The following is a 20,075-nucleotide window of genomic DNA, read 5'->3' on the forward strand; positions in this document are numbered from 1 at the left end:
CCACCTCATTTGTCCTTCTTGTCTTTACAAAAAAGCTGTTCTAATGCTCTAGAGTTAAAATCCTCTATATCATCCCAACTGGCCTCCAGCAGTCAGACAAACAGTCACCATCCTTCCTCCAGTTTCTAAGTAACTAAATGAGAAGGACTTCTCAGCAACTAAGTAAGCATGAAAAAATAATGACCAAAAAAGTATATCAGATGGCTATTTGGGCTCTGTGCCACTAAGAGATAAAGTCTATTCACAGGTTGAAAGGGAAAAGAGTTCTGTGAAGTAGTGCCATAATTGAGAATTTTGATTCTTCAGTGTTCTCTCCACTATACCACACAGTTCAGACTCTATGCTCACCCTCAAATCATTCATTTACCTTTGTTGTTTATTTTCATTAAATTTTTTGGATTTTTTATTCTAGCTTATTACCACATGCTAGGAAATCAATTACCAAAATTATCAATAAACTTAACGTCCACACAAAAACTTGTACATGGATGTTTATAGCAGCTTTACTCATAATTGCCAAAATTTGGAAGCAACCAAGACGTCCTTTAGCAGGTGAATGGACAAATAATCTGTGGTACATCCAGACAAGGCAATGTTATTCACCACTAAAAAGAAATGAGCTATCAAGCCATGAAAAGACTTGGAGGAAACTTAAATGTGTTATTACTAAGTGAAAAAAGTCCATCTGAAAATGCTACATACCATGTGATTCCAACTATATGACATTATGGAAAAGATAAAACCATGGAGGCAATAAGAAGATCAGTGGTTGCCAGGGGTTGAGAGCAGGGAGAAATGAATAGGTGGTGCGTGAGGATTTTTAGGGTAGTGAAAATACTCTGTATGATACTATAATGGTGGATACATGTCATTATACCTTTGTGCAAACCCATAGAATGTACACCACCAACAGTGAACCCTGAGGTAAACTATGAAATTTGAGTGATTATTATGTGTCAATGTTGCTTTAGCAATTGCAACAAATGTACCTCTCTGGTGGAAGTTGTTGATAACTGGAGAGGCTATGCATGTGTGGGAGTGGGGGTATATGGGAAATCTCTGTACCTTCCTATTAATTTTGTTGTAGACCTAAAACTGCTCTAAAAAAATAGTCTTTAAAAATAATCATATGGATCAGTGGTTGAACTTACAGCACAACCCATGTTCACAGGTCTCGCACATTTCAAATCAAAACAAGGTAGTCTAATAATAGTATATATAAAATAATATCAGCTATCATTTATATTCAAATTAAAAATGTCCACATGAATAGACTCAGCTTGATATCAATGAAATATGTGCCTGCACTCTTAACCATAAGAAGCAGAGGCATAAAACCTGGAAACTCAAAATAAAAATTTATAAATAAAATAGAACGGTAGAGCCTGGCAGATCATGCCCATTCTCACTAGTCCTCTTTGCTGTGCTGTCTTTGCTGCTTTGATTGAGAAAAGTGAAACCGTTCTACTCAGACTATACATGAGAGATTAGGTTCACAGATGAGCCACATCCAAAAAACACATCCTTATCAAATGTATTCAAATATACAACTCTGTGGTATGAGTATGTATGAGCAAAATTCATGGTAATTGAAAGGTTTCCACAGCCACAGAAATGAATCTCTTCTACCTTAGACTAAGTTACAAAAACAATCTGAAGGTACTAAGTACAAAAGACAGCAAGTCCAATAATCTTTTATAAAGCACCTACTATATGGAAAAGACTGGTAGGTGCCGAGTAGTGACACTCCATCCCATGAGTGGGAAAAGGAGATACAGGGCACAGAACCAGCACTTGGAAATAAGTTTGATTATTATAAGAGGTCTCTCTATTATGGGGGAGTAGCGGTGGGGACATGTGGTATTTGCTGACCTGACTGCTATAAAAATCTAGTTTCACATAAAACTAGTGCTGTACAAAATTGAACTTTTACTGATCACCAGCAGCTTACAGTCAAGTAAGAATCAGTTCAAACAAAGTTTAAGGAAATCAGAGACAATATAAAATATTTATCCTAATGACCTATTCTCCAATCTTGGTTTGAATATGATAAACTTAGTAGATAGCGGAGAAGAGTATAATAAATAAATCAGAACTAGAAGGAAGTTAGAGAATAGGGACAGAGTTAATATGTTAAAGATTTTTTAATCTACGGCCTATTTCTCCCCAGCCTTGCTCAATCTTGAGTGGATCATCTTATTCAACAGATGCCACAGAATGAAGATTATTTTGTGGAGCAACCAAAAGTTGTGGGCCCATAGGAGGGTCAAAGAGCAGTTGTTTCTCCCCTTGTCCGTGAAGTTGACATCTAAGCGTAAGAGAATTATAACATGATTTTATAGTGCACATTCATCAAGATCTACAATGTGAACAGAAATATTTATTTTCATAAGAAACCTGAAGTGATGACAGTGTAGTGTTACACAATGAAGTGGAGATGAGGTGACTTTCCATGAAAACTCTGAAGGGGATGGCCATGCATTTTTATACAGTGTAAAGGACCAAATAGCACTCCGTGGCAAACAGGCTACCAAGCCAGGTTCTAGGGCTTCTCTGTCCAAAAGGTAGCCACAAGCCACATGTGGCTATATAAATTTAATAAAAATTAAATAGCACACAAAAAAAAGCAGTCCATTGGCATCAATTACACGAGTTATTCCACCCTTAAGTGAAAAATCAACAGGACATGATTTATTATAATTGACTTATTACAGCATAATAAAATGTTAATTACAGAATCTAGATTGGCATATGGGTGTAGATCCTACAATTCTTTCAACTGTTTTCTATGTTTGAAATTTTTCGTAAAATGTTGGAAGACAACTATAAATTCAATTACACTGGCCACATCGCAAGTACTCAGTAGCCACATGTAACAGCTAGTGGCCACCCTATTGGACTGCACAGATAGAGAACATTTCTATTATCTCAAAGTTTACTGGACACAGTAGCTCTGGAGTCCAGCTGCTCAAGAATCCTGGCAAGGCTTCAGAGACTAATTCTTGCACCCTAAGGTCAGTCCTGACTGGTCCCTGGGGCAAGTGGATTACGACTGCACACTTTTAAAGAGTAGGGGTTCAGCCAGAGGAATAACAGCATACCACAGGCATGGTTACTAACAGAAGGAATGAAAGATCGAGTCTATAAGAAAAAGGTTGAAGGGAACTGGGAAACATGACTGGGACCTGTGTTCATTAGGAGTTAAAATATGAATTAATAAATGAATAAATACACTCACACATGTATGTGTTTAAGGGTAAGTTTTAAATAATATGTAAAGCTGAGAACTCATTTAGTTCCCACAGATACACAAAATACATATATGGTGAAATAAGAAATAAGGGCATAATTAGAGATGTGCCTAACTTGGGGTACTGACTTTACTCTTGTAACCCTTTAGGCAATCTCTGCTTATACCAAAAATATTTAAATGTGAATAATCTCTGAGGAGTTTGTGATAAATGTAAAAAATCCCGGACTTTCTGTAAACAATTTCTATAAGGACCAAAAAATTAAATCTCATCAAGTATGGAAGAAACAAGGGAAGATGTACAATTGCCTTTAATGGGTGCGAATCTGGCTACACATTTCTACTTGAAACAACTTCTGCCCTAGGATTCACCTACTAAAACAAAGTTTTATAATCTTTAAAGTAAATCAGAGACATAGACTCATGAAAAAAAAAAACACTCTCCATCCAGGCTTTGATATGTTTTATTGGAGCACAATTTCAAAGAAAGGTGGCTTTTATTTACAGAATTTAATGTGTGTGGGGACTGTCCAACCCACTTGGACCCAAGTGAGGATAACAATCAAGCTTGTTTATGTATTTTCTTACTTTCACTTTGCATACAAAAAAAATTTGTCTGTTTCACATTCATAAAAAGCCCAGTATTGTAAATAAGCCCTCCCTTACCCATCCCTTAATTAAATATAAAAGCAGCTTCAAAAAACATACAATTTAGATCGGTTTAATCTTGAAATGTAATCCAATAAGACTAAAAACTAAACATTTCAGGTCCTGTACCAAATAGTAAAATACTCGAAGGCCTTCAGGATCCCTAAAATTTAAAAAGGTAAGAGTTACTTTCTGGTTTCTAGAATGAAACAACATAATTTTCTAAGTTAATTCCTAAAACAAAACAAAAACCAAAAACCTAAAAAATTTACTTAAAGGAAGCAAGGAGAAGGGGAGAATTTGCTGGTAACTATAATGAACATACTGAACAATTACCATCTCTATCTTTTCTGTAAGAAAGAAATATAAATTTTCTTCACCAGTATTCATTTCATATTTAAAGTGTTCATTTTCTCATAAAAGTAATAGCTATGTATCACAAAAATCTATAAAGCAGATAAAATTATAAAGATATAAAAAAATACTTGCAATACTATATGTCACTCCACACGGAGTAACTATAAATATTTTGATGTTGCTCTATTTTTTTAATAACTAAAATCATTCCCTGTGCCCTTTTTATTATTAATTTCCATTACATTAAAAAAATTCACAAATAATTTTTAGTTAATTTAACAATTCTCTCCTTGTTAGACATTTGGATTTCTTTCCAATTATAAATAAGGCTTCAATGACCATCTTTATGAATAACAGCTTTTTCATTATTTGAGAATATTTCCCCAGAAGAGATGCTCAGAAATGAAATTACTAGGACAAAGGTGAGTAAAATATCAACAGCTTTTAAAGCATATTGTCAAATTTATTTCCAAAAACACTGTACCAATTTACAATCCCAGTGGGTATGAATGCCACATCCTCACCAACTGTAGGGAAAATAAACTTGATAGTTTAAAAATGTCTGGTCAGTCTCTATGAACACAGCCTTCTGTATCCAATATTTTTTAGGCATTCATTCCTTTCTCCTTTCCTGTAATAAATATTCATAAAGCTCCTATGTGTGGGCCAGGCACTGTGCTAACTTTGGAGACACAGCAAGGTTCTCAGGGAGCTCACATGCAAACCAGCAAAGCAAACAAATAAGTTATTACAATTTAAAGTGATAGGAAAAGCACAGTGAGGACATTTTAAGGGGAAAGAGTAGAAAGAAAGAACTGGAAACAGATTTTTCACACAAAGACAATGGTATGTGCTACAGGGACCTAGAACTTGTGAGGATGAGGTAGCTAAAACCATACTTAAGCTCTACTGGATTTTTCCCATTTATTTGAGGTAGAGGAGAATGATGTGATATGGGGCTAATGAGGCTGATATAACCCAATGAGGATTTCTTTTAAATTTTGTCATACTGTTTACAGATTTTTACAAAAAAAGCAGTTAATAAAAACTTGGGCATTATTATGTTGTTAGATTAAGAATTTTTTGGCAATCAATTAAATACTCTGCTAACTTCTTTGATAACAAGTCTTCAATGACATAAGAATCAGAATTACAGCTGGCTAATAAACTGATAGGGTGCCATTGAAATAATCTTAGCAACCTGGCTATAGTTCTCTCTCTGTTAGAGATAAATTTTATCAATTTAGTCAAACTGCTTTAACACACTTACTTTGACTGATTTACATCAATAAGAGAACCTATTTTTGATGTGGTGAAAGAAATGTGTTCATCTCCAATTACAATTTCAAGCTCCTGAAAAAAATAAAAGAGAAATGTAGTTAATATAAAAATCCTTCCCAGAGATATCTGTATTCTTGCTACCAAAAGGTCCCAATTTTAGCTGCAAGTTTTCTAGCAGTCACAGAGAAGGAAAGCAAAAAGGACACTTGATCTGTTAGACGTAAACCGTGTCTATAAAATAAGAACCTCAGCAACTGCTCAACAGTCCCCAATGCTGGGACCAACCAAAAGTGCTTTCCAGAGATCTCTTAAAGAAGATACTATAAAATGAACAATATACCTAAAAGTGACACACAAACGTTTCTTATAACGTCAGAACAAACTGAAGGCATCACTTTGAAGCCCAATGATGTAAAAATAATAATATGTGTATAAGCCTATTTTTAATATGATAAATACAAACACATTTACCCTTTCTACTGGGCTCTAAAAACAAAATGCATAATAATAATAGCACCACTTTGGTACCTATTATGTGCCAGGTCCTGCTGCTAGGGACTTTACAAACATTATCTGTAATCCCTAAAATACCCTTATCAGGTAGGCTCTATTAGGCTCATTTTACAAATGTGAAATCCAAGATTCACAAAGCATAGGAAAATACTTGTTGATATTTACAACTACTAATTTACAACCACTGATATTTGAATCCTGGATTGTAAGGCTAAAAGACTCAGACTCTTTTGAGTTTACAAAACATTAAGAACTAGTAAAACAAACACCATAAAGTAGATGTTCCCAGTGTGCCAGGATCACTGTGTAAGTTTTTCTCTATATTTTATCTGCAAATCTAAAACCAGTAATTAAGAGGCTATGTCTGTGACTTTTCAGGTTAAGTAAGAGATGACATTAAAGACAGACTTAGCTACACATTTGATCAGAAGACTTAATTATGCACAGCCTAAGGCACACACACAATGCAAAGTTAAGTGAGACTCTCAAAGTCATAAAATCTTTAATCTGAAGATCCAACAGACAACTTCCAGAGCATGCCTAATCCTCCCCACCAACCAAAACACATGAACACATCATCAAATGGGTAGATGAAAATACTGGGCTCTCCCTGAATCTAAAAGACATAAAGAGTTCACTGCTATTGTTTGTTTTTTAGTACATATGCACATATGCATAAAACATACTATCTAAATTTACCTTTTATGTATTTCCAACGCATAAAATAAATACTGCTATTACCTTTGCTTTCCTAAATAATGTTTTTTTTTTTTTTAAATAGAAGGGTTAAGTTACTGCTAGAGTGTCAGCATGTTAGATTTCTCCACATTTTCTTCTAGGCAAAGAAGGTGTTACAAAGCATAATCCTCAGGAACATACAAAAGTGAAATTAAAAGTTTCTTCCTCCAGGGGTTTATCCAATTTCTCCAAGAATTGAAAAGACCCAATTCAGAAATCAAACTGTCTTTCTACAGAGAGAAATCAGGCCTTCAGAGCTCTTCAGAAGCCCTTTGAGACACATCAGTTACTCTGAAGGGAATATGAGAGGCAAAACCAATGGTCAGTTTGAACAAAGAAACCAATCAAATCTCTCTCTGGGGCATAAAGATGCAAATAAGAATTTTCAAAGTTGTAAATTTGGAGACAGTAAATTTTACATAGTCAATGAGATCCTAAGTCTCGAATTTAACATACACCTGTACTTATTCCTAATAAAAGTGATTAACGTACAATACAAATTATTCACAACAATGTGAAAACATCCTAACTTTGTGGTGGCTACAGAGACTGTTCAAAAGGATGCAGATTTAAATTTAGAGCTATGCATCGACTCCTACTAGGAGGAAGCACAGAAAATGAGGCTAAGTAAAACAAAATTAAAGAGTATTTACCAGGTGCCTTCTAAAGAGATAACCAAAGAATCAATAAGGATCTATTTTAAATAAAGAGAAACACAGCAATTACGTTATCAGTTTTTAACATTTATGCATCTACAGAATCACCAAATACAAACCTGTCGGCCGACCCTGTCAGGGGGAGGCCACAAAGCATCATCTTCTTTTGTAATTTCACTGTCATCAATAATCCTCTTCAATTCTTCCATTACACTCTTGTGTACATAAGCCTGAAAATAAGTTATAATAAAAATTTCATAATGCCTCTCTATTTCTTCTCATAATTCAAAAGTAAATAATAAGACGCAGTTATGAGCGCTGAATATTCAAACAGAATATCACAGAAAAATTTAATTCTGATTCTAAAAGTACAAGACAGGAGAGAATGATTCATCCCATGATTTTTTCCCACTCTCTTGCCCTTTCCTTTAATATATATATTTTCCCTCTTCACATCACCACCCCTCTTTTAAAACCCTGTATTCTGCCTTTGTAACATGAGACTCAAATATCTCCAAGTGCTTAAAGGTGACAACGCAAAATCTATGAGGTGAACAGAGACAAATGCAAGTGCACGTCACAGTGTGCTGAACTTTCTATCTCTAACTTTTGAGTCTTTCATTTAAAATTATACTGTGTTAAATCATGATTATCAATTAATAGTGAATAGAGTAAAATGACTAATTATAAAATGAATTAAGTGATATGTTCAAATGTGGGATTACAAATTAATATATTCAGATTGCTTCTTTTGTTGTTACAGAAGGTACAATTATACCTAATTTAAGCAGAATCCCTTTTCAATCTATTAATTACCTTCTTTACAATACAGCCTTAGATGTTACTTTTGTAAATTCAACACAGACATGAGGAAAATGAGCCAAATGTAAAAAATCAGACATGCGAAAGAAACTTACCTCTTTTCTGATCATGACATCATTTTTGTAATTGCTGTTGTTGGCATATCTAAGCTTTCCTGTGGGGAGTGGAAAAAAATTCAATCTATAACAGCAAAAACTGCTAAAACAAAAAATAAAGAAACAACATCGTAAGCAATTTTGAAAATAAAAGCTATTTTATACTACTATTTTTATTAATTATTTCCTCCCTCCTAGCATAAGATCAATGCTAGACATGTAGATACTCAAAAATTTACTGGTAAATTGTCTGCAGTTGAAGCCAGTCAAATTTTTCAATACTCCATGCCTTTGATATAATTTTTAAATATTTGATATAATTTTTAAGTATTCCATGCCTTCAATGTAATGCAATATAATGGGAGGGCCATTTCTAAGTCTCATTTTCTTAAGCTATGTCATGAACTACACATGGAATCTGAAAAAGGAACAAATATTTCTTTTAAAATTTATGTTGTATGTCTGTATTGGTGCTCAGTGATTTACCCAGAAGACTTAATCTAATCCATAAAACAACACTAAGAAGTAGGTTTTCTTCTCTCACCTATTCATAGTTGAGAAAACAGAGTTAAGTAAAACCTGCCCAGGGTCACACAAGATTCAGATCTAGATTTACCTTCTTCCGATACTCAGGCTTTCCCCACTACTCCAAAATGTTCTCTGTTAATTATTTTCCTTCAAATGTATGCATATAATACGACAATGCTAATATTTTAGAATTGTGACTAGGAAGCATACAAACTATGTGCTGCTTCTGGATAAAGGCTGGCCAGTGGCTTAGCTGATTTATAGCTAATTTTAATATGAACGTTTCTCCCTTAGAGACCAAGAAAAATACTCTCAAGACTCCTCTCAACCGCCACCTTCTTTAAAGAAGCTTTTCCCGATTCTTTCTCGTAGATCTAACCACTCTGCTTTTTTTGTATTCTTAAGGCATCCAAAGAAGAATAACTGTATTTAAGTACGCAAAAGACATCATTACACTCATTTTTCTACTCGTCGGGCGCCCCCCTCCGGAACAGGTCTCATTCGTTTTTCGACACGTTGCCTTACATACAGCGACCGAATGAATAAAATGGATGAATGGGTAATCAGAAAGTTACTGGTCACAGGAAGAATATCAGCATCCATGGATCGCTGCGGGGTGGAGACGTTTTCAGAAATGATCATGTTATGTATTAGGTAGATAAACTAGATGACCTGCAAGGTCCCCAGCGCTGCGCTGATTCTGGGATTCTGATTCACGTGGGTTCAGCTTTTCAGCATCTGGCAGGATTAGCTTTTCTGAATTAATGTACACCCACTAACTATCTTTCGTTCACGAAACCGATTTATGCCTCCTACTATACTCTTAAACTCCTATTGCTTCGTCTTTCAAGCAGTGGCCTCAGCTCACATTGCACACTCGCAGCCCGCGGAAGCTGCTCGCCCCACCCCGCCTCCTCCGCTGCAGGTCCGCCTCGCTTCCTTCCCCAGCTCAGCACCACGCTGGGGGCGGCGCCAGCGGCCCCTCCTCTGCTCACCGTCCGGTCGAAACTCAAACTCCAGAAACTCGTGTCCAAATTTCCCCTTGTGCCCTACGTAGTAGCGCAAGTAAAAATCGCTGGCCATGGCCATTTTTGCCCCTAGAAAGCCTGCAGAAGACCCGGCCAACGTGCCGCCGGGCGCCTAGCAGTGACGTCAGTCGCCCAGGAAAAAATCGTCACTGCCCGCGCGCCCTTTCCGCCTCCCGTGTCCCGGTTGGAAAGCGGGAAAGCGGCGTCTCGCGGAAGAGACCCGGATGCACAGGATGGCGGGTAGTAGCCGCGTGAGTTTTGCTTTACTACGATTGTAAGCACACTCCTTTCAAAATTAAGTGGATCATATTATATTAGCAAAGCATAGGAGTGTGAAGATGTAACAGCATTTTCTACGGGCTTAGGACTAAGGTCTGCAAGTCTTTTTATTCGGGTCTCTAATTCTTGTGGGATCTTGTGAGGTTGATGTGGCATTATTCCACTTTACCTGGTGGGATGAGGAAAGAAAAAGCCCAGAATCACTGGCAGACCTGGAATACAACCCTTTTCTCCTGCTAGATTCCTAACTCGAGGCTTTCCCCTTTGGACAAGAATTACTAGTTATCCGCCAGCTAGAGGCCTATATTAGTGGAGACAAAGTAGAAAGAATCCATCGGACAAAACGTCTGCAATTTTGAAGAATACATTGAAACTGAAAATTCCTGACATGGTATAAAAGAGATCCTTTTAATAGCAAAGCTTCTTTCATTTAATAAGGGTTAACCTTTAGTGGACTGTGGAGTTTTGGCAATTTGGCTTAAGATCAAATGTTTTAGCCCACGTTTCTTACCAGATAAAACTAAATTGGACAAGTAAATGAATGCCGTAGTATAGGATAGGTTTTGAATGATGGGGAAAGACAAGCTGACCTTTTACACAAAGTTTATTTTTCAAATATTATTGATCACTCTTATTTTATCCACACACAATGTAATCCTGGCTTTTGGATGACCTTTAACTTTCAGTGGGATTTAGTAGAAAGAGTGGTGGTCAGAAGACCTAAGGGGCAGGACCCATGGCCAAGTGGTTAAGTTCTTGTGCTCCACTTCAGTGGCCCAGTGTTTGGCAGGTTAGGATCCTGGGCTGGACATGGCACCGCTCATCAGGCCATGCTGAGGCAGTGTCCCTCACAGTACAAGCAGAGGCACTCATAACTAGGATATACAACTGTGTACTGGGGGGCTTTTGGGAGAAGAAGAAGGGGAAAAAAAACAAAGATTGGCAACAGTTGTTAGCTCAGGTCCTAATCTTTAAAAGAAAAAAGGAAAAAAAATGAAGATTTAAAAAAAAAATAACCTGGGGCTGGCCCCATGGCTGAGTGGTTAAATTTACGTGCTCCGCTGCAGCAGCCCAGGGTTTCACTGGTTTGGATCCTGGGCGCGGACATGGCACTGCTCATCAGGGCATGCTGAGGCAGCGTCCCACATGCCACAAGTAGAAGGACTCACAACTGAAAATACACAACTATGTACTGGGGGGCTTTGGGGAGAAAAAGGAAAAATAAAAGTCTTTAAAATAAAAAAAAAACAACAAAGACGTTGGATTATTCACCATCTCTAAGCCTGTTTGACAAGCATTTCCTGTGTACCAGGAAGGGATGGACACCAGTAATAAAAAGATAGAGCTGGGCCTGGCCCAGTGGCCTAGTGGTTAAGTTCACACCTGCTGCATCAGTGGCCCAGGGTTCATGAGTTTGGATCCCCGGTGTGGACCTACACACCACCATCAAGCCGTGCTGTGGTGGTGTACCACATACAAAATAGAGGAAGATTGGCACAGATATTAGTGCAGGGCCAATCTTCATCAAGGAAAAAGAGGAAAATTGGCAACAGTTGTTAGCTAAGGGCCAATCTTCCTAACCAAAAGAAAGAAAGAAAGAGCACTTTGCACTTGTAGTTTAGAAAAGAGAGCAAACATGTAGACAAATATTAGCACAAGGGAGCAATTGGGATGAGAAAGAATTTTTTTTAATGCTGGTAGTACAACAGAAGAAGCAAGTCACTTTATTGGGGAATAGAGGAAATTAAAGAAAAGGAAGTATCAGGGAAAGGCATGTGACAAGGTCTGCTATTTGAATTAGACCCTGTTGGATAAGTTCAGTATGTGTTCAGAGGGATGGAAAAACATTCCAAGAAGAACATAGCCTAAGCAAAGGCACAGGTGTGTGAAAATGCTTGATTTAGGAAAGCCAAAAAGAGTATAGCTAGAACATAAGGTTCATGGAAATAGAATAACTAGAAAGGCAGACTAGGCCAGATTATGTTGAGTCTATATTAACAATTGTATAACTGTCAATATAGAAATCCATGTTAACCATTGTATAAGTGTTAATACAGAAAAATTATTCAGTTCCTACTATAGCCTGCCATTATGAAAAATACACAAGAAACTTAAAGAACCATTCCTTACCACTAGGGTGAAAATTAACCATTTCAGTTTGCCCAGGACTGAGGAGTTTCCTGGGATGAGGGACTTTCGGTTTTAAAACCTGGAAAGTCTCAGGCAAACTGAGATGAGTTGGTCATTGTACTTACAAGAATAACCCACAGAAATCTGACAATATTCCATAGTATCTCTGAAAATATAGGCATAATCCATTTGTGGGCTTTTGTAGGGAGCCTCATTCAATATCTTTAGACTCCTTAATGCATTTCCTTCAGATTTAGACACATGCTAGTGTTCATCTTCATGCCTACTGAAAGAGAGCTACAAGAACCAGACCTGTAACTATGGAACTTAGAGAACATACAGTATTAGGATCTTTATCTGTGGACCAGTTACTGTCTTTGTCCGCTAAAAAGACCTCTGAGCTCAAGACTAGTCGTCTCTAACCCTCTTTTTAAGATGAAATGTATTTCCTTAATCCTTCATATATTTAGCCTGTAAAAAATGCCAAAATGTTTATCTTTAGTATCACTATGTTAGTGCCATCTAGTCATTTCCAGCTCCTAGGGATCCTGTGTAGAACAGAGATGAATGCCTCCCAACAGGGCTGAACCATGCCTGGTCTTTCATGCCATCCTCTCACCTTCCTGTGCTGTATCAGACAGTGCTGTGCTGCTATTCACAGGGTTTTCATGGCCAATTGTTTGGAAGTGGGTGGCCAAGTCCTTCTTCCTAGTCTGTCTTAGTCTGGAAGCTCCACTGAAACCTCTCCACCATGGGTGACCCTGCTGGTATTTGAAATACTGGCAGCAGAGCTTTCAGCATCACAGCAACATGCAGATGCCACAGTATGACAACAGACAGGTAGTGCGGTTCCCTGATGGGAAAACAAACCTGGGCCATAGTGGTGAGAACGCCAAATCTTAACTACTAGACGACCAGGGCTTGTATGTGATATCACCACAAGGATTGCAAAGTGATAGATAAAGCATTTGTGTTTTGTGGTCTTCTTGGATGTTACAAACAGAGATGCAGAAATGTTCTGAACGGCTGCTGAACACTTGAAATTTGGCTAGTGAGACTGAGGAACTGAATTATTTTTAAATACTACTTAATTTGTATTAATGTAATATTTAAATAGCCACATGTCCACTGGCTACTGTACTGGACAGTGCAGTTATGTAAGAACCATTTTATACATTTTTACTTGGAGTGGAAATAGTGAAACTATTTTTTGAACATTGAGAAATCTCAATTTCAGTTACCATGGACTTCAAATTAGGGCTTCAAAGCTGGTATCACTACAGTTTATTTATGAAAATAAATGTTTGAGCTGCTTAAATGAAGCCAAATTAAGAATATTTATACCTTTGCTAATGCAACCTATCTGTGGTCAGCTTCAAACCACCCTTGTGAGGCAGTTAAGAAGTAAATAAGAAAGATAGTGTCAAGATGTTGGCATAGGTGGATTCTGCACTCACCTCTTCCCACAGACACAACAAATTTACAGCTACTCTTGGAACAGTTACCCCAGAGAGAGAACTGAAACCTGGATAAAAAAGACCCCCACAACAAGGGACACTGCTGCTTGAGGTGGAAGGGGCAGATGTTCCTTTCTGGAGAGAAAAAAAGCCACCTGAGAGACATGGCACTTCTTAGCCCCAGTGGGGAGCAATCTTCAGGTATGAAGCTTTCCCTGGAGGAATGGGGGATAGGAGTGTGACAACATTACCACAATAAGCAGCTTTTGGACTCAGCACAACCGAGACAAGTGTTATAATATCTGGCTTTGCTGGCTATTAACTACATCAGGGAATACCCTCAGAAAAGCTATTGGACATAAGGGGGAAAAGAGGCTATTCTTAAAGGGCCCCAACACAAATTCACCCATTTCAGAAACCAAGCTAAAATCACCAGAAAGAAAGGTGCTCAGTCCTTGGGTGAAAATAGACTCAACTGATAGGCTCTGGGTGCATCTTAGTGAGAGGTGACCCCTCCTCAGAGACTGAGACATTGGTGGCAGCCATTATTGTGACCTAGTATAGGTGTGCTGACACAGATGCTAGAAGATGCCATTGGAGTAGTTCCCCTGGACTATTAACTCAAGTGTCCGTGCCACCCACTAGAACACTGATTTAATCTGGCTCAGCCAGGGCAGGCAGCCCACCCTAGGGACTGGTCCCACCCAAAAGCAAGCACTCGGGCAACTTGTGGGCCCACATAGGTGGGGTGCCTGGAAATGTTCCAGCCAGGCGAGTGGGTCTGCTTCTGCAGGGCACAGCATGCACTAGGATCAGACCTACATTGCTAGAGTGTGGGGTTCCTCTGCAGTGGTGTTACAGGGTCTGCTTCAGTGTATTGGGGCATTGCATGGGGCAGGACTGTATTGCTGGTATCTGTGGCCCTACAGGCAATGGGGCTTGTCAGCTGCAGCACATTTGTGCTTCTTATACAGCCACATAGGGAATTGGACCCACCTTCCAAAACCTGAAACAATTGGCCGCTCTCATACCTGGGGCCAGCCTCACTCAGCTAAAATCCTGAAAGAGCTGACAACAGCCTTGCAGGCCAGAGTCCTGCAGCAATTGTAAGCCCCTGAGCCTAGCAACTAGCCACACAGGGGCCTACTCACTTAACAGGTAAACTGCACCAGGATTGTGCTACAAGACCTTGCAGCCAACTGTGCTAGGGCTCCCCATGCCTGATAAAGTAACTAAAGGGTCCATAGCAGCCACACGCAGCTGAGCATCACAACTAGCTGGCTAGGGAGACAGCCTAGCCTCCCCAGGCACCTGCAGCAAGAGCAACCCTACCTAAACAGAAGGACACATATAGCTCACACAGGGGATACTCCTGGAACATGTAGAACTTGTGATGAGAGTGAAGCACACTGCTAGGTCTCATAATGCATCTCTTAATAAAGCCTCTTCTCCAAGATTGGGAGATGTAGCTGACCTACCTAATACATAGATATAAGCACAGAGAAAGAGGCAAAATGAGGAGACAAAGGAATATGTTCCAAGTAAGGGAACAGGACAAAACCCAGGAAAAGAACTAAATGAAACAGAGATAACAATTTACCTGAAAAAGAGTTTAAACAAAAAGTTATAAGGATAATCACTGATCTTGGGAGAAGAATGGATGAACTCAGTAAGAACTTCAACAAATAATTTGAAAATAATAAAAAAAATCAGAAATGAAGAATACAATACTGGAAATGAAAAAATCACTAAAGGGACTCAATAGCAGAGTAGATGATACAGAAGAAAGGATCAGTGAGCTGGATGAAAGACTAGTGGAAATCACCCAAGCTGAACAAATAAAAGAAAAAAGAATTAAAAAGAATGAGGACAGTCTAAAGGACCTCTGGGACAACATCAAGCACACCAACATCTGTATTATAGGTGTCCCAAAGGAGAAGAGAGACACAAAGGGGCAGAGAATATATTCAAAGAAATAATGGCTGAAAACTTTCCTAACCTAAGGAAGGAAACAGACATCCAGGTACAGGAAGCACACAGACCACCAAACAAGATAAACCCAAAGAGGCACACACCAGGACTTATTATAGTACAAAGGCCAAAAATTAAAGATAAAGAGAGACTCATAAAATCTGCAAGAGAAAAGCAACAAGTAACATGCAAAGGAAAACCCATAAGGCTATCAGCTGACTTCTCAGCAGAAACTTTGCAGCCTAGAAGGTCGTGCCACGATATATTTATTTATTTATTTATTTATTTATTTATTTATTTATTTATTTATTGAGGAAGATTAGCCCTGAGCTAACTACAGCTGATCCTCCTTTTTGCTGAGGAAGACTGGCCCTGAGCTAAGCCACTATATATTTAAAGTGCTAAAAGGAAAAAACCTACACTTAAGAATATTCTACCCAACAAAGTTATCATTCAGAATGACAGGGGAGATAGAGTTTCCCAAACAAGCAAAAACTAAAGCTGTTCTTACAAGGAAATGAGCCTTACAAGAAATGCTAAAGGGACTTATTTAAGTGCAAAAGAGATCAGAAAAAGGAATAAGAAAATTCCAAAAAACAAAAGCAGTAAAATCACTGGTCAAGGCAAACATACAGTAAAGATAGCAGATCAACCCCCTATGAAGATAATATGAAGGTGAAAAGACAAAAGTACTAAAATGATCTATTGGCATGATAAGAGGGTAATGGATACACATGCACAAAAAAGAAGTTAAACATAATATCAAAATCATAAAATGTGAGAGGTGGGGAGTAAAAGAGTAGAACTTTTAGCAAGAGATCAAACTAAAGACAATATCAATTTAATATAGATTGCTATATATGTAGGTTATTATATATAAACCCCATGATAATCACAAACCAGAAACCTATAATAAATACAGAAAAAATTAAGAGATAGGAACTCAAACATAATACTAAAGAAAGCCATCAAACTACAAGGGAAGACAGCAAGAGAAGAAGAAAGGAACAGAGAACTATTAAAACACCCAGAAAAAAAGTAACAAAATGGCAATAAGTACATACTTATCAATAGCTACTTTAAATGTCAGTGGACTAAATGCTTCTATCAAAAGGCATACAGTGGCCAATTGGCGATAAAACAAAGCCCAGGGGCTGGCCCAGTGGTGTAACAGTTGTGTCTGCACACTCCGCTTTGGTAGCATGGTGTTCACCATTTTGGATCCCAGGCATGGACCTATGCACTGATTATCAAGCCATGCTGTGGCAGGTACCCCACATGTAAAATGGAGGAACATGCACACAGATGTTAGCTTGGGGACAATCTTCCTCAGCAAAAACAGGAGGATTGGTGGCAGATGTTAGCTCATGGATAATCTTCCTCAAAAAAAAAAAAAATCCATATATATGCTACATACAAGAGACACACATCAGACACTCACAAACTGTAAGTGAAGGGGTGGAAAAAGATACTCCATGCAAATGGCAATGAAAAGAAAGCTGAGGTAGCAATACTTATATCAGACAAAGTAGACTTTAAAACAAAAACTGTAACGAGATAAAGAAGGACACTAGATAATGATGAAGGGAACAATCCAACAAGAGAATATAACACTTGTAAATATCTATGCAACCAACATATGAGCACCTAAAAATATAAAGCAATTATTAGCAGACATAAAGGTAAAATAGATGGTAACACAATAATTGTAGGGGACTTTAACATTCCACTTACACCAATGGATAGATCATCCAAACAGAAGATCAATAAGGAAACATTGGCCTTAAATGACACATTAGACCAGACAGGCTTAGTAATATATACAGAACATTCCATCCAAATACTACAGAATAGACATTCTTTTCAAATGCACATGGAACATTCTCCAGGATAGATCACATATTATGCCACAAAACAAGTTTCAATAAATTTAAGAAGATCAAAATAATACCAAGTATCTTTTCTGATCCCAACAGTATGAAACTAGTAATCAACTACATAAAATCAGAAAAGTCACAAATATGTGGAGATTAAACAAAATGCTACTGAACAATGACTGGATCAACAACAAAATCAAAGAAGAATTCAAAAAATACCTGGAGACTAAGGAAAATGAAAATATGACATGTCAAAATTTATGGGATACAGCAAAGCAGTTCTCAGAGGGAAGTTTATAGCAATAGAGGCCTACCTCAACAAAAAAGAATAATGTCAAATAAACAATCTAACAGTGCACCTAAAGGAACTGGAAAAAGAAGAACAAACAAAGCCCAAAATCAGTAAAAGGATGGAAATAATAAAAATCAGAGCAGAAATAAATGAAATAGAGATGAAAAAAAGCAATAGGAAAAATCAATGAAACTAAGAACATGTTCTTTGAAAAGATAAACAAAATTAACAAACCTTCAGCCAGACTCACTAAGAAAAACAGAGAAGCTTCAAATAAATAAAATCAGAAATGAAAGAGGAGAAATTACAATGGACACCTCAGAAATACAAAAGATTATAAAGGAATACTGTCAAAGCTATACACCAACAAATTGGATAATCTAGAAAAAATGGATAAATTCTTAGAATCATACAACCTTCCAAAACTGAATCAAGAAGAAATAGAGAATTTCAGTAGACCAATCACCAGTAAGGAGATCAAAACAGTAATCAAAAACCTCCCAAAACATAAAAGTCCAGTACTAGATGGCTTCTCTAGTGAATTCTACCAAACATTCAAAGAAAACTTAATACCTATCCTTCTAAACTCTTCCAAAGCATTGAAGAGGATGGGAAGCTTCTTAACTCATTCTACAAAGCCAACATTATCCTGATACCAAAACAAGACAAGGACAACACACAAAAAAATTACAGGCCAATATCATTGATGAACATTGATGCAAAAATCCTCCACAAAATACTAGCAAATTGAATACTTTAAAAAGATCATACACCATGATCAAGTGGGATTTATTCCAGGGATGCAAGGATGATTCAACATCTGCAAATCAATCAGTGTTATACACCAGTGACATTAACAAAATGAAGAATAAAAATCACATAATCATCTCAATAGATGTGGAGAAAGCATTTGACAAGATACAGCATCCATTTATGATAAAACACTGAAAAAAATGGGTATAGAAGAGAAGTACCTCAACATAATAAAGGCCATAAATGACAAACCCACAGCTAATATCATTCTCAATGGAGAACAACTGAAAGCTATGCCTCTAAGAACAGGAACCAGACAAGGATGCCCACTTTCACCACTCTTATTTAACATAATATTGGAAGTCCTAGCCAGAGCAATCAGGCAAGAAAAAGAAATAAAAGTGAACCAAATTAGAAGGAAGCAGTGAGACTGTTACTATTTGTAGATGACACGATTTTATATATAGAAAATACTAAAGAATCCACTAAAGAACTGTTAGAAATAATTAATGAATATGGTAAAGTTGCAGGATACAAACCAACATACAAAAATCAGTTGTGTTTCTATACAGTAACAAAAAAGTAGCAGAAACGGAAGTTAAGAATACAATCACATTTGTAATTGCAACAAAATGAATAAAATGACTAGGAATAAATTTAACCAAGGAGGTGAAAGACTTTAAACTGAAAACTATAAAACATTGTTGAAAGAAATTGAAAAAGACACAAAGAATTGGAAAGATATTCCATGCTCTTGGATTGAAAGAATTAACATAGTTAAAATGCCCCTCCTTCCTAAAGCAATCTACAGATTCAGTGCAATCCCTATCAAAGTTCTAATGACATTTTTCACAGAAATAGAACAAAGAATCTTAAAATTCATATAGAACAACCAAAGACACCAAATAGCCAATGCAATCCTGAGAGAAGATAACGAAGCTGGTGGTATCACACTCCTTGATTTCAAAATATACTATAAAGGTATAGTAATCAAAACAGCATGGTACTGGCACAAAAACAGACAGTGAGATCAATGGAACAGAATTGAGAGCCCAGAAATAAGCCCATACATCTATGGAGAGTTAATCTTCAACAAAGGAGCCAAGAACATACAATGGAGAAAGGAAACTCTCTTCAATAAACGTGTTTTTGGGAAAACTGGACAGCCACATGCAAAAGAATGAAAGTAGACCATTGTCTTACACCATACACAAAAATTAACTCAAAGTGGATTAAAAACGTGAATGTAAGACCTGAAACCATGAAACTTCTAGAAGAAAAGATAGGCAGTATGCTCTTTGACATTGGTCTTAGCAGCATATTTTCAAGTACCATGTCTGACCAGGCAAGGGAAATGACAATAAAATAAACAAATGGGACTAGATCATACTAAAAAGCTT

At 37.4% G+C, this 20,075-nt stretch overlaps 1 protein-coding gene across 7 annotated transcripts; it reads right to left on the reverse strand.

Moving 5' to 3' along the window:
- Nucleotides 1-3,698: 3,698 nt before the first annotated feature.
- On the reverse strand, nucleotides 3,699-10,062 carry LOC100065075 (protein mago nashi homolog 2). 7 transcript variants are annotated; one of them, XM_001500320.5, is made up of 5 exons: nucleotides 9,884-10,062; nucleotides 8,361-8,419; nucleotides 7,563-7,673; nucleotides 5,526-5,608; nucleotides 3,699-4,061 (listed from the first exon to the last, which is right to left on the reverse strand). In XM_001500320.5, the coding sequence occupies exons 1-5, from the start codon at nucleotides 9,975-9,977 to the stop codon at nucleotides 3,962-3,964; spliced, it is 447 nt and encodes a 148-aa protein (XP_001500370.1). In that variant the 5' UTR covers nucleotides 9,978-10,062; the 3' UTR covers nucleotides 3,699-3,961. The 7 variants fall into 7 exon arrangements, with proteins under 7 accessions (XP_001500370.1, XP_070126003.1, XP_070126004.1 ...); XM_070269902.1 differs by having other exon boundaries at nucleotides 8,361-8,463; nucleotides 9,757-10,049; XM_070269903.1 differs by having other exon boundaries at nucleotides 8,361-8,463; nucleotides 9,884-10,046.
- Nucleotides 10,063-20,075: the final 10,013 nt, after the last annotated feature.

This window comes from Equus caballus, chromosome 6 (genome assembly GCF_041296265.1).
Source record: "Equus caballus isolate H_3958 breed thoroughbred chromosome 6, TB-T2T, whole genome shotgun sequence".
Classification (NCBI taxonomy): Eukaryota; Metazoa; Chordata; class Mammalia; order Perissodactyla; family Equidae; genus Equus; species Equus caballus.

Bases quoted from the DNA above. Each gene is read 5' to 3' on its own strand.
- LOC100065075 (XM_070269902.1), bottom strand. From the start codon at position 9,977: ATGGCCATGGCCAGCGATTTTTACTTGCGCTACTACGTAGGGCACAAG. The intron at 8,464-9,756 runs GTGAGCTGAGGC...TTTTTGTTTTAG, and splicing joins GCGGGCTGCGAGTGTGCAAT to CAGTTTTTGCTGTTATAGAT. The intron at 4,062-5,525 runs GTAAGTGTGTTA...TTTAAATTTTAG, and splicing joins ATTGATGTAAATCAGTCAAA to GGATCCTGAAGGCCTTCGAG.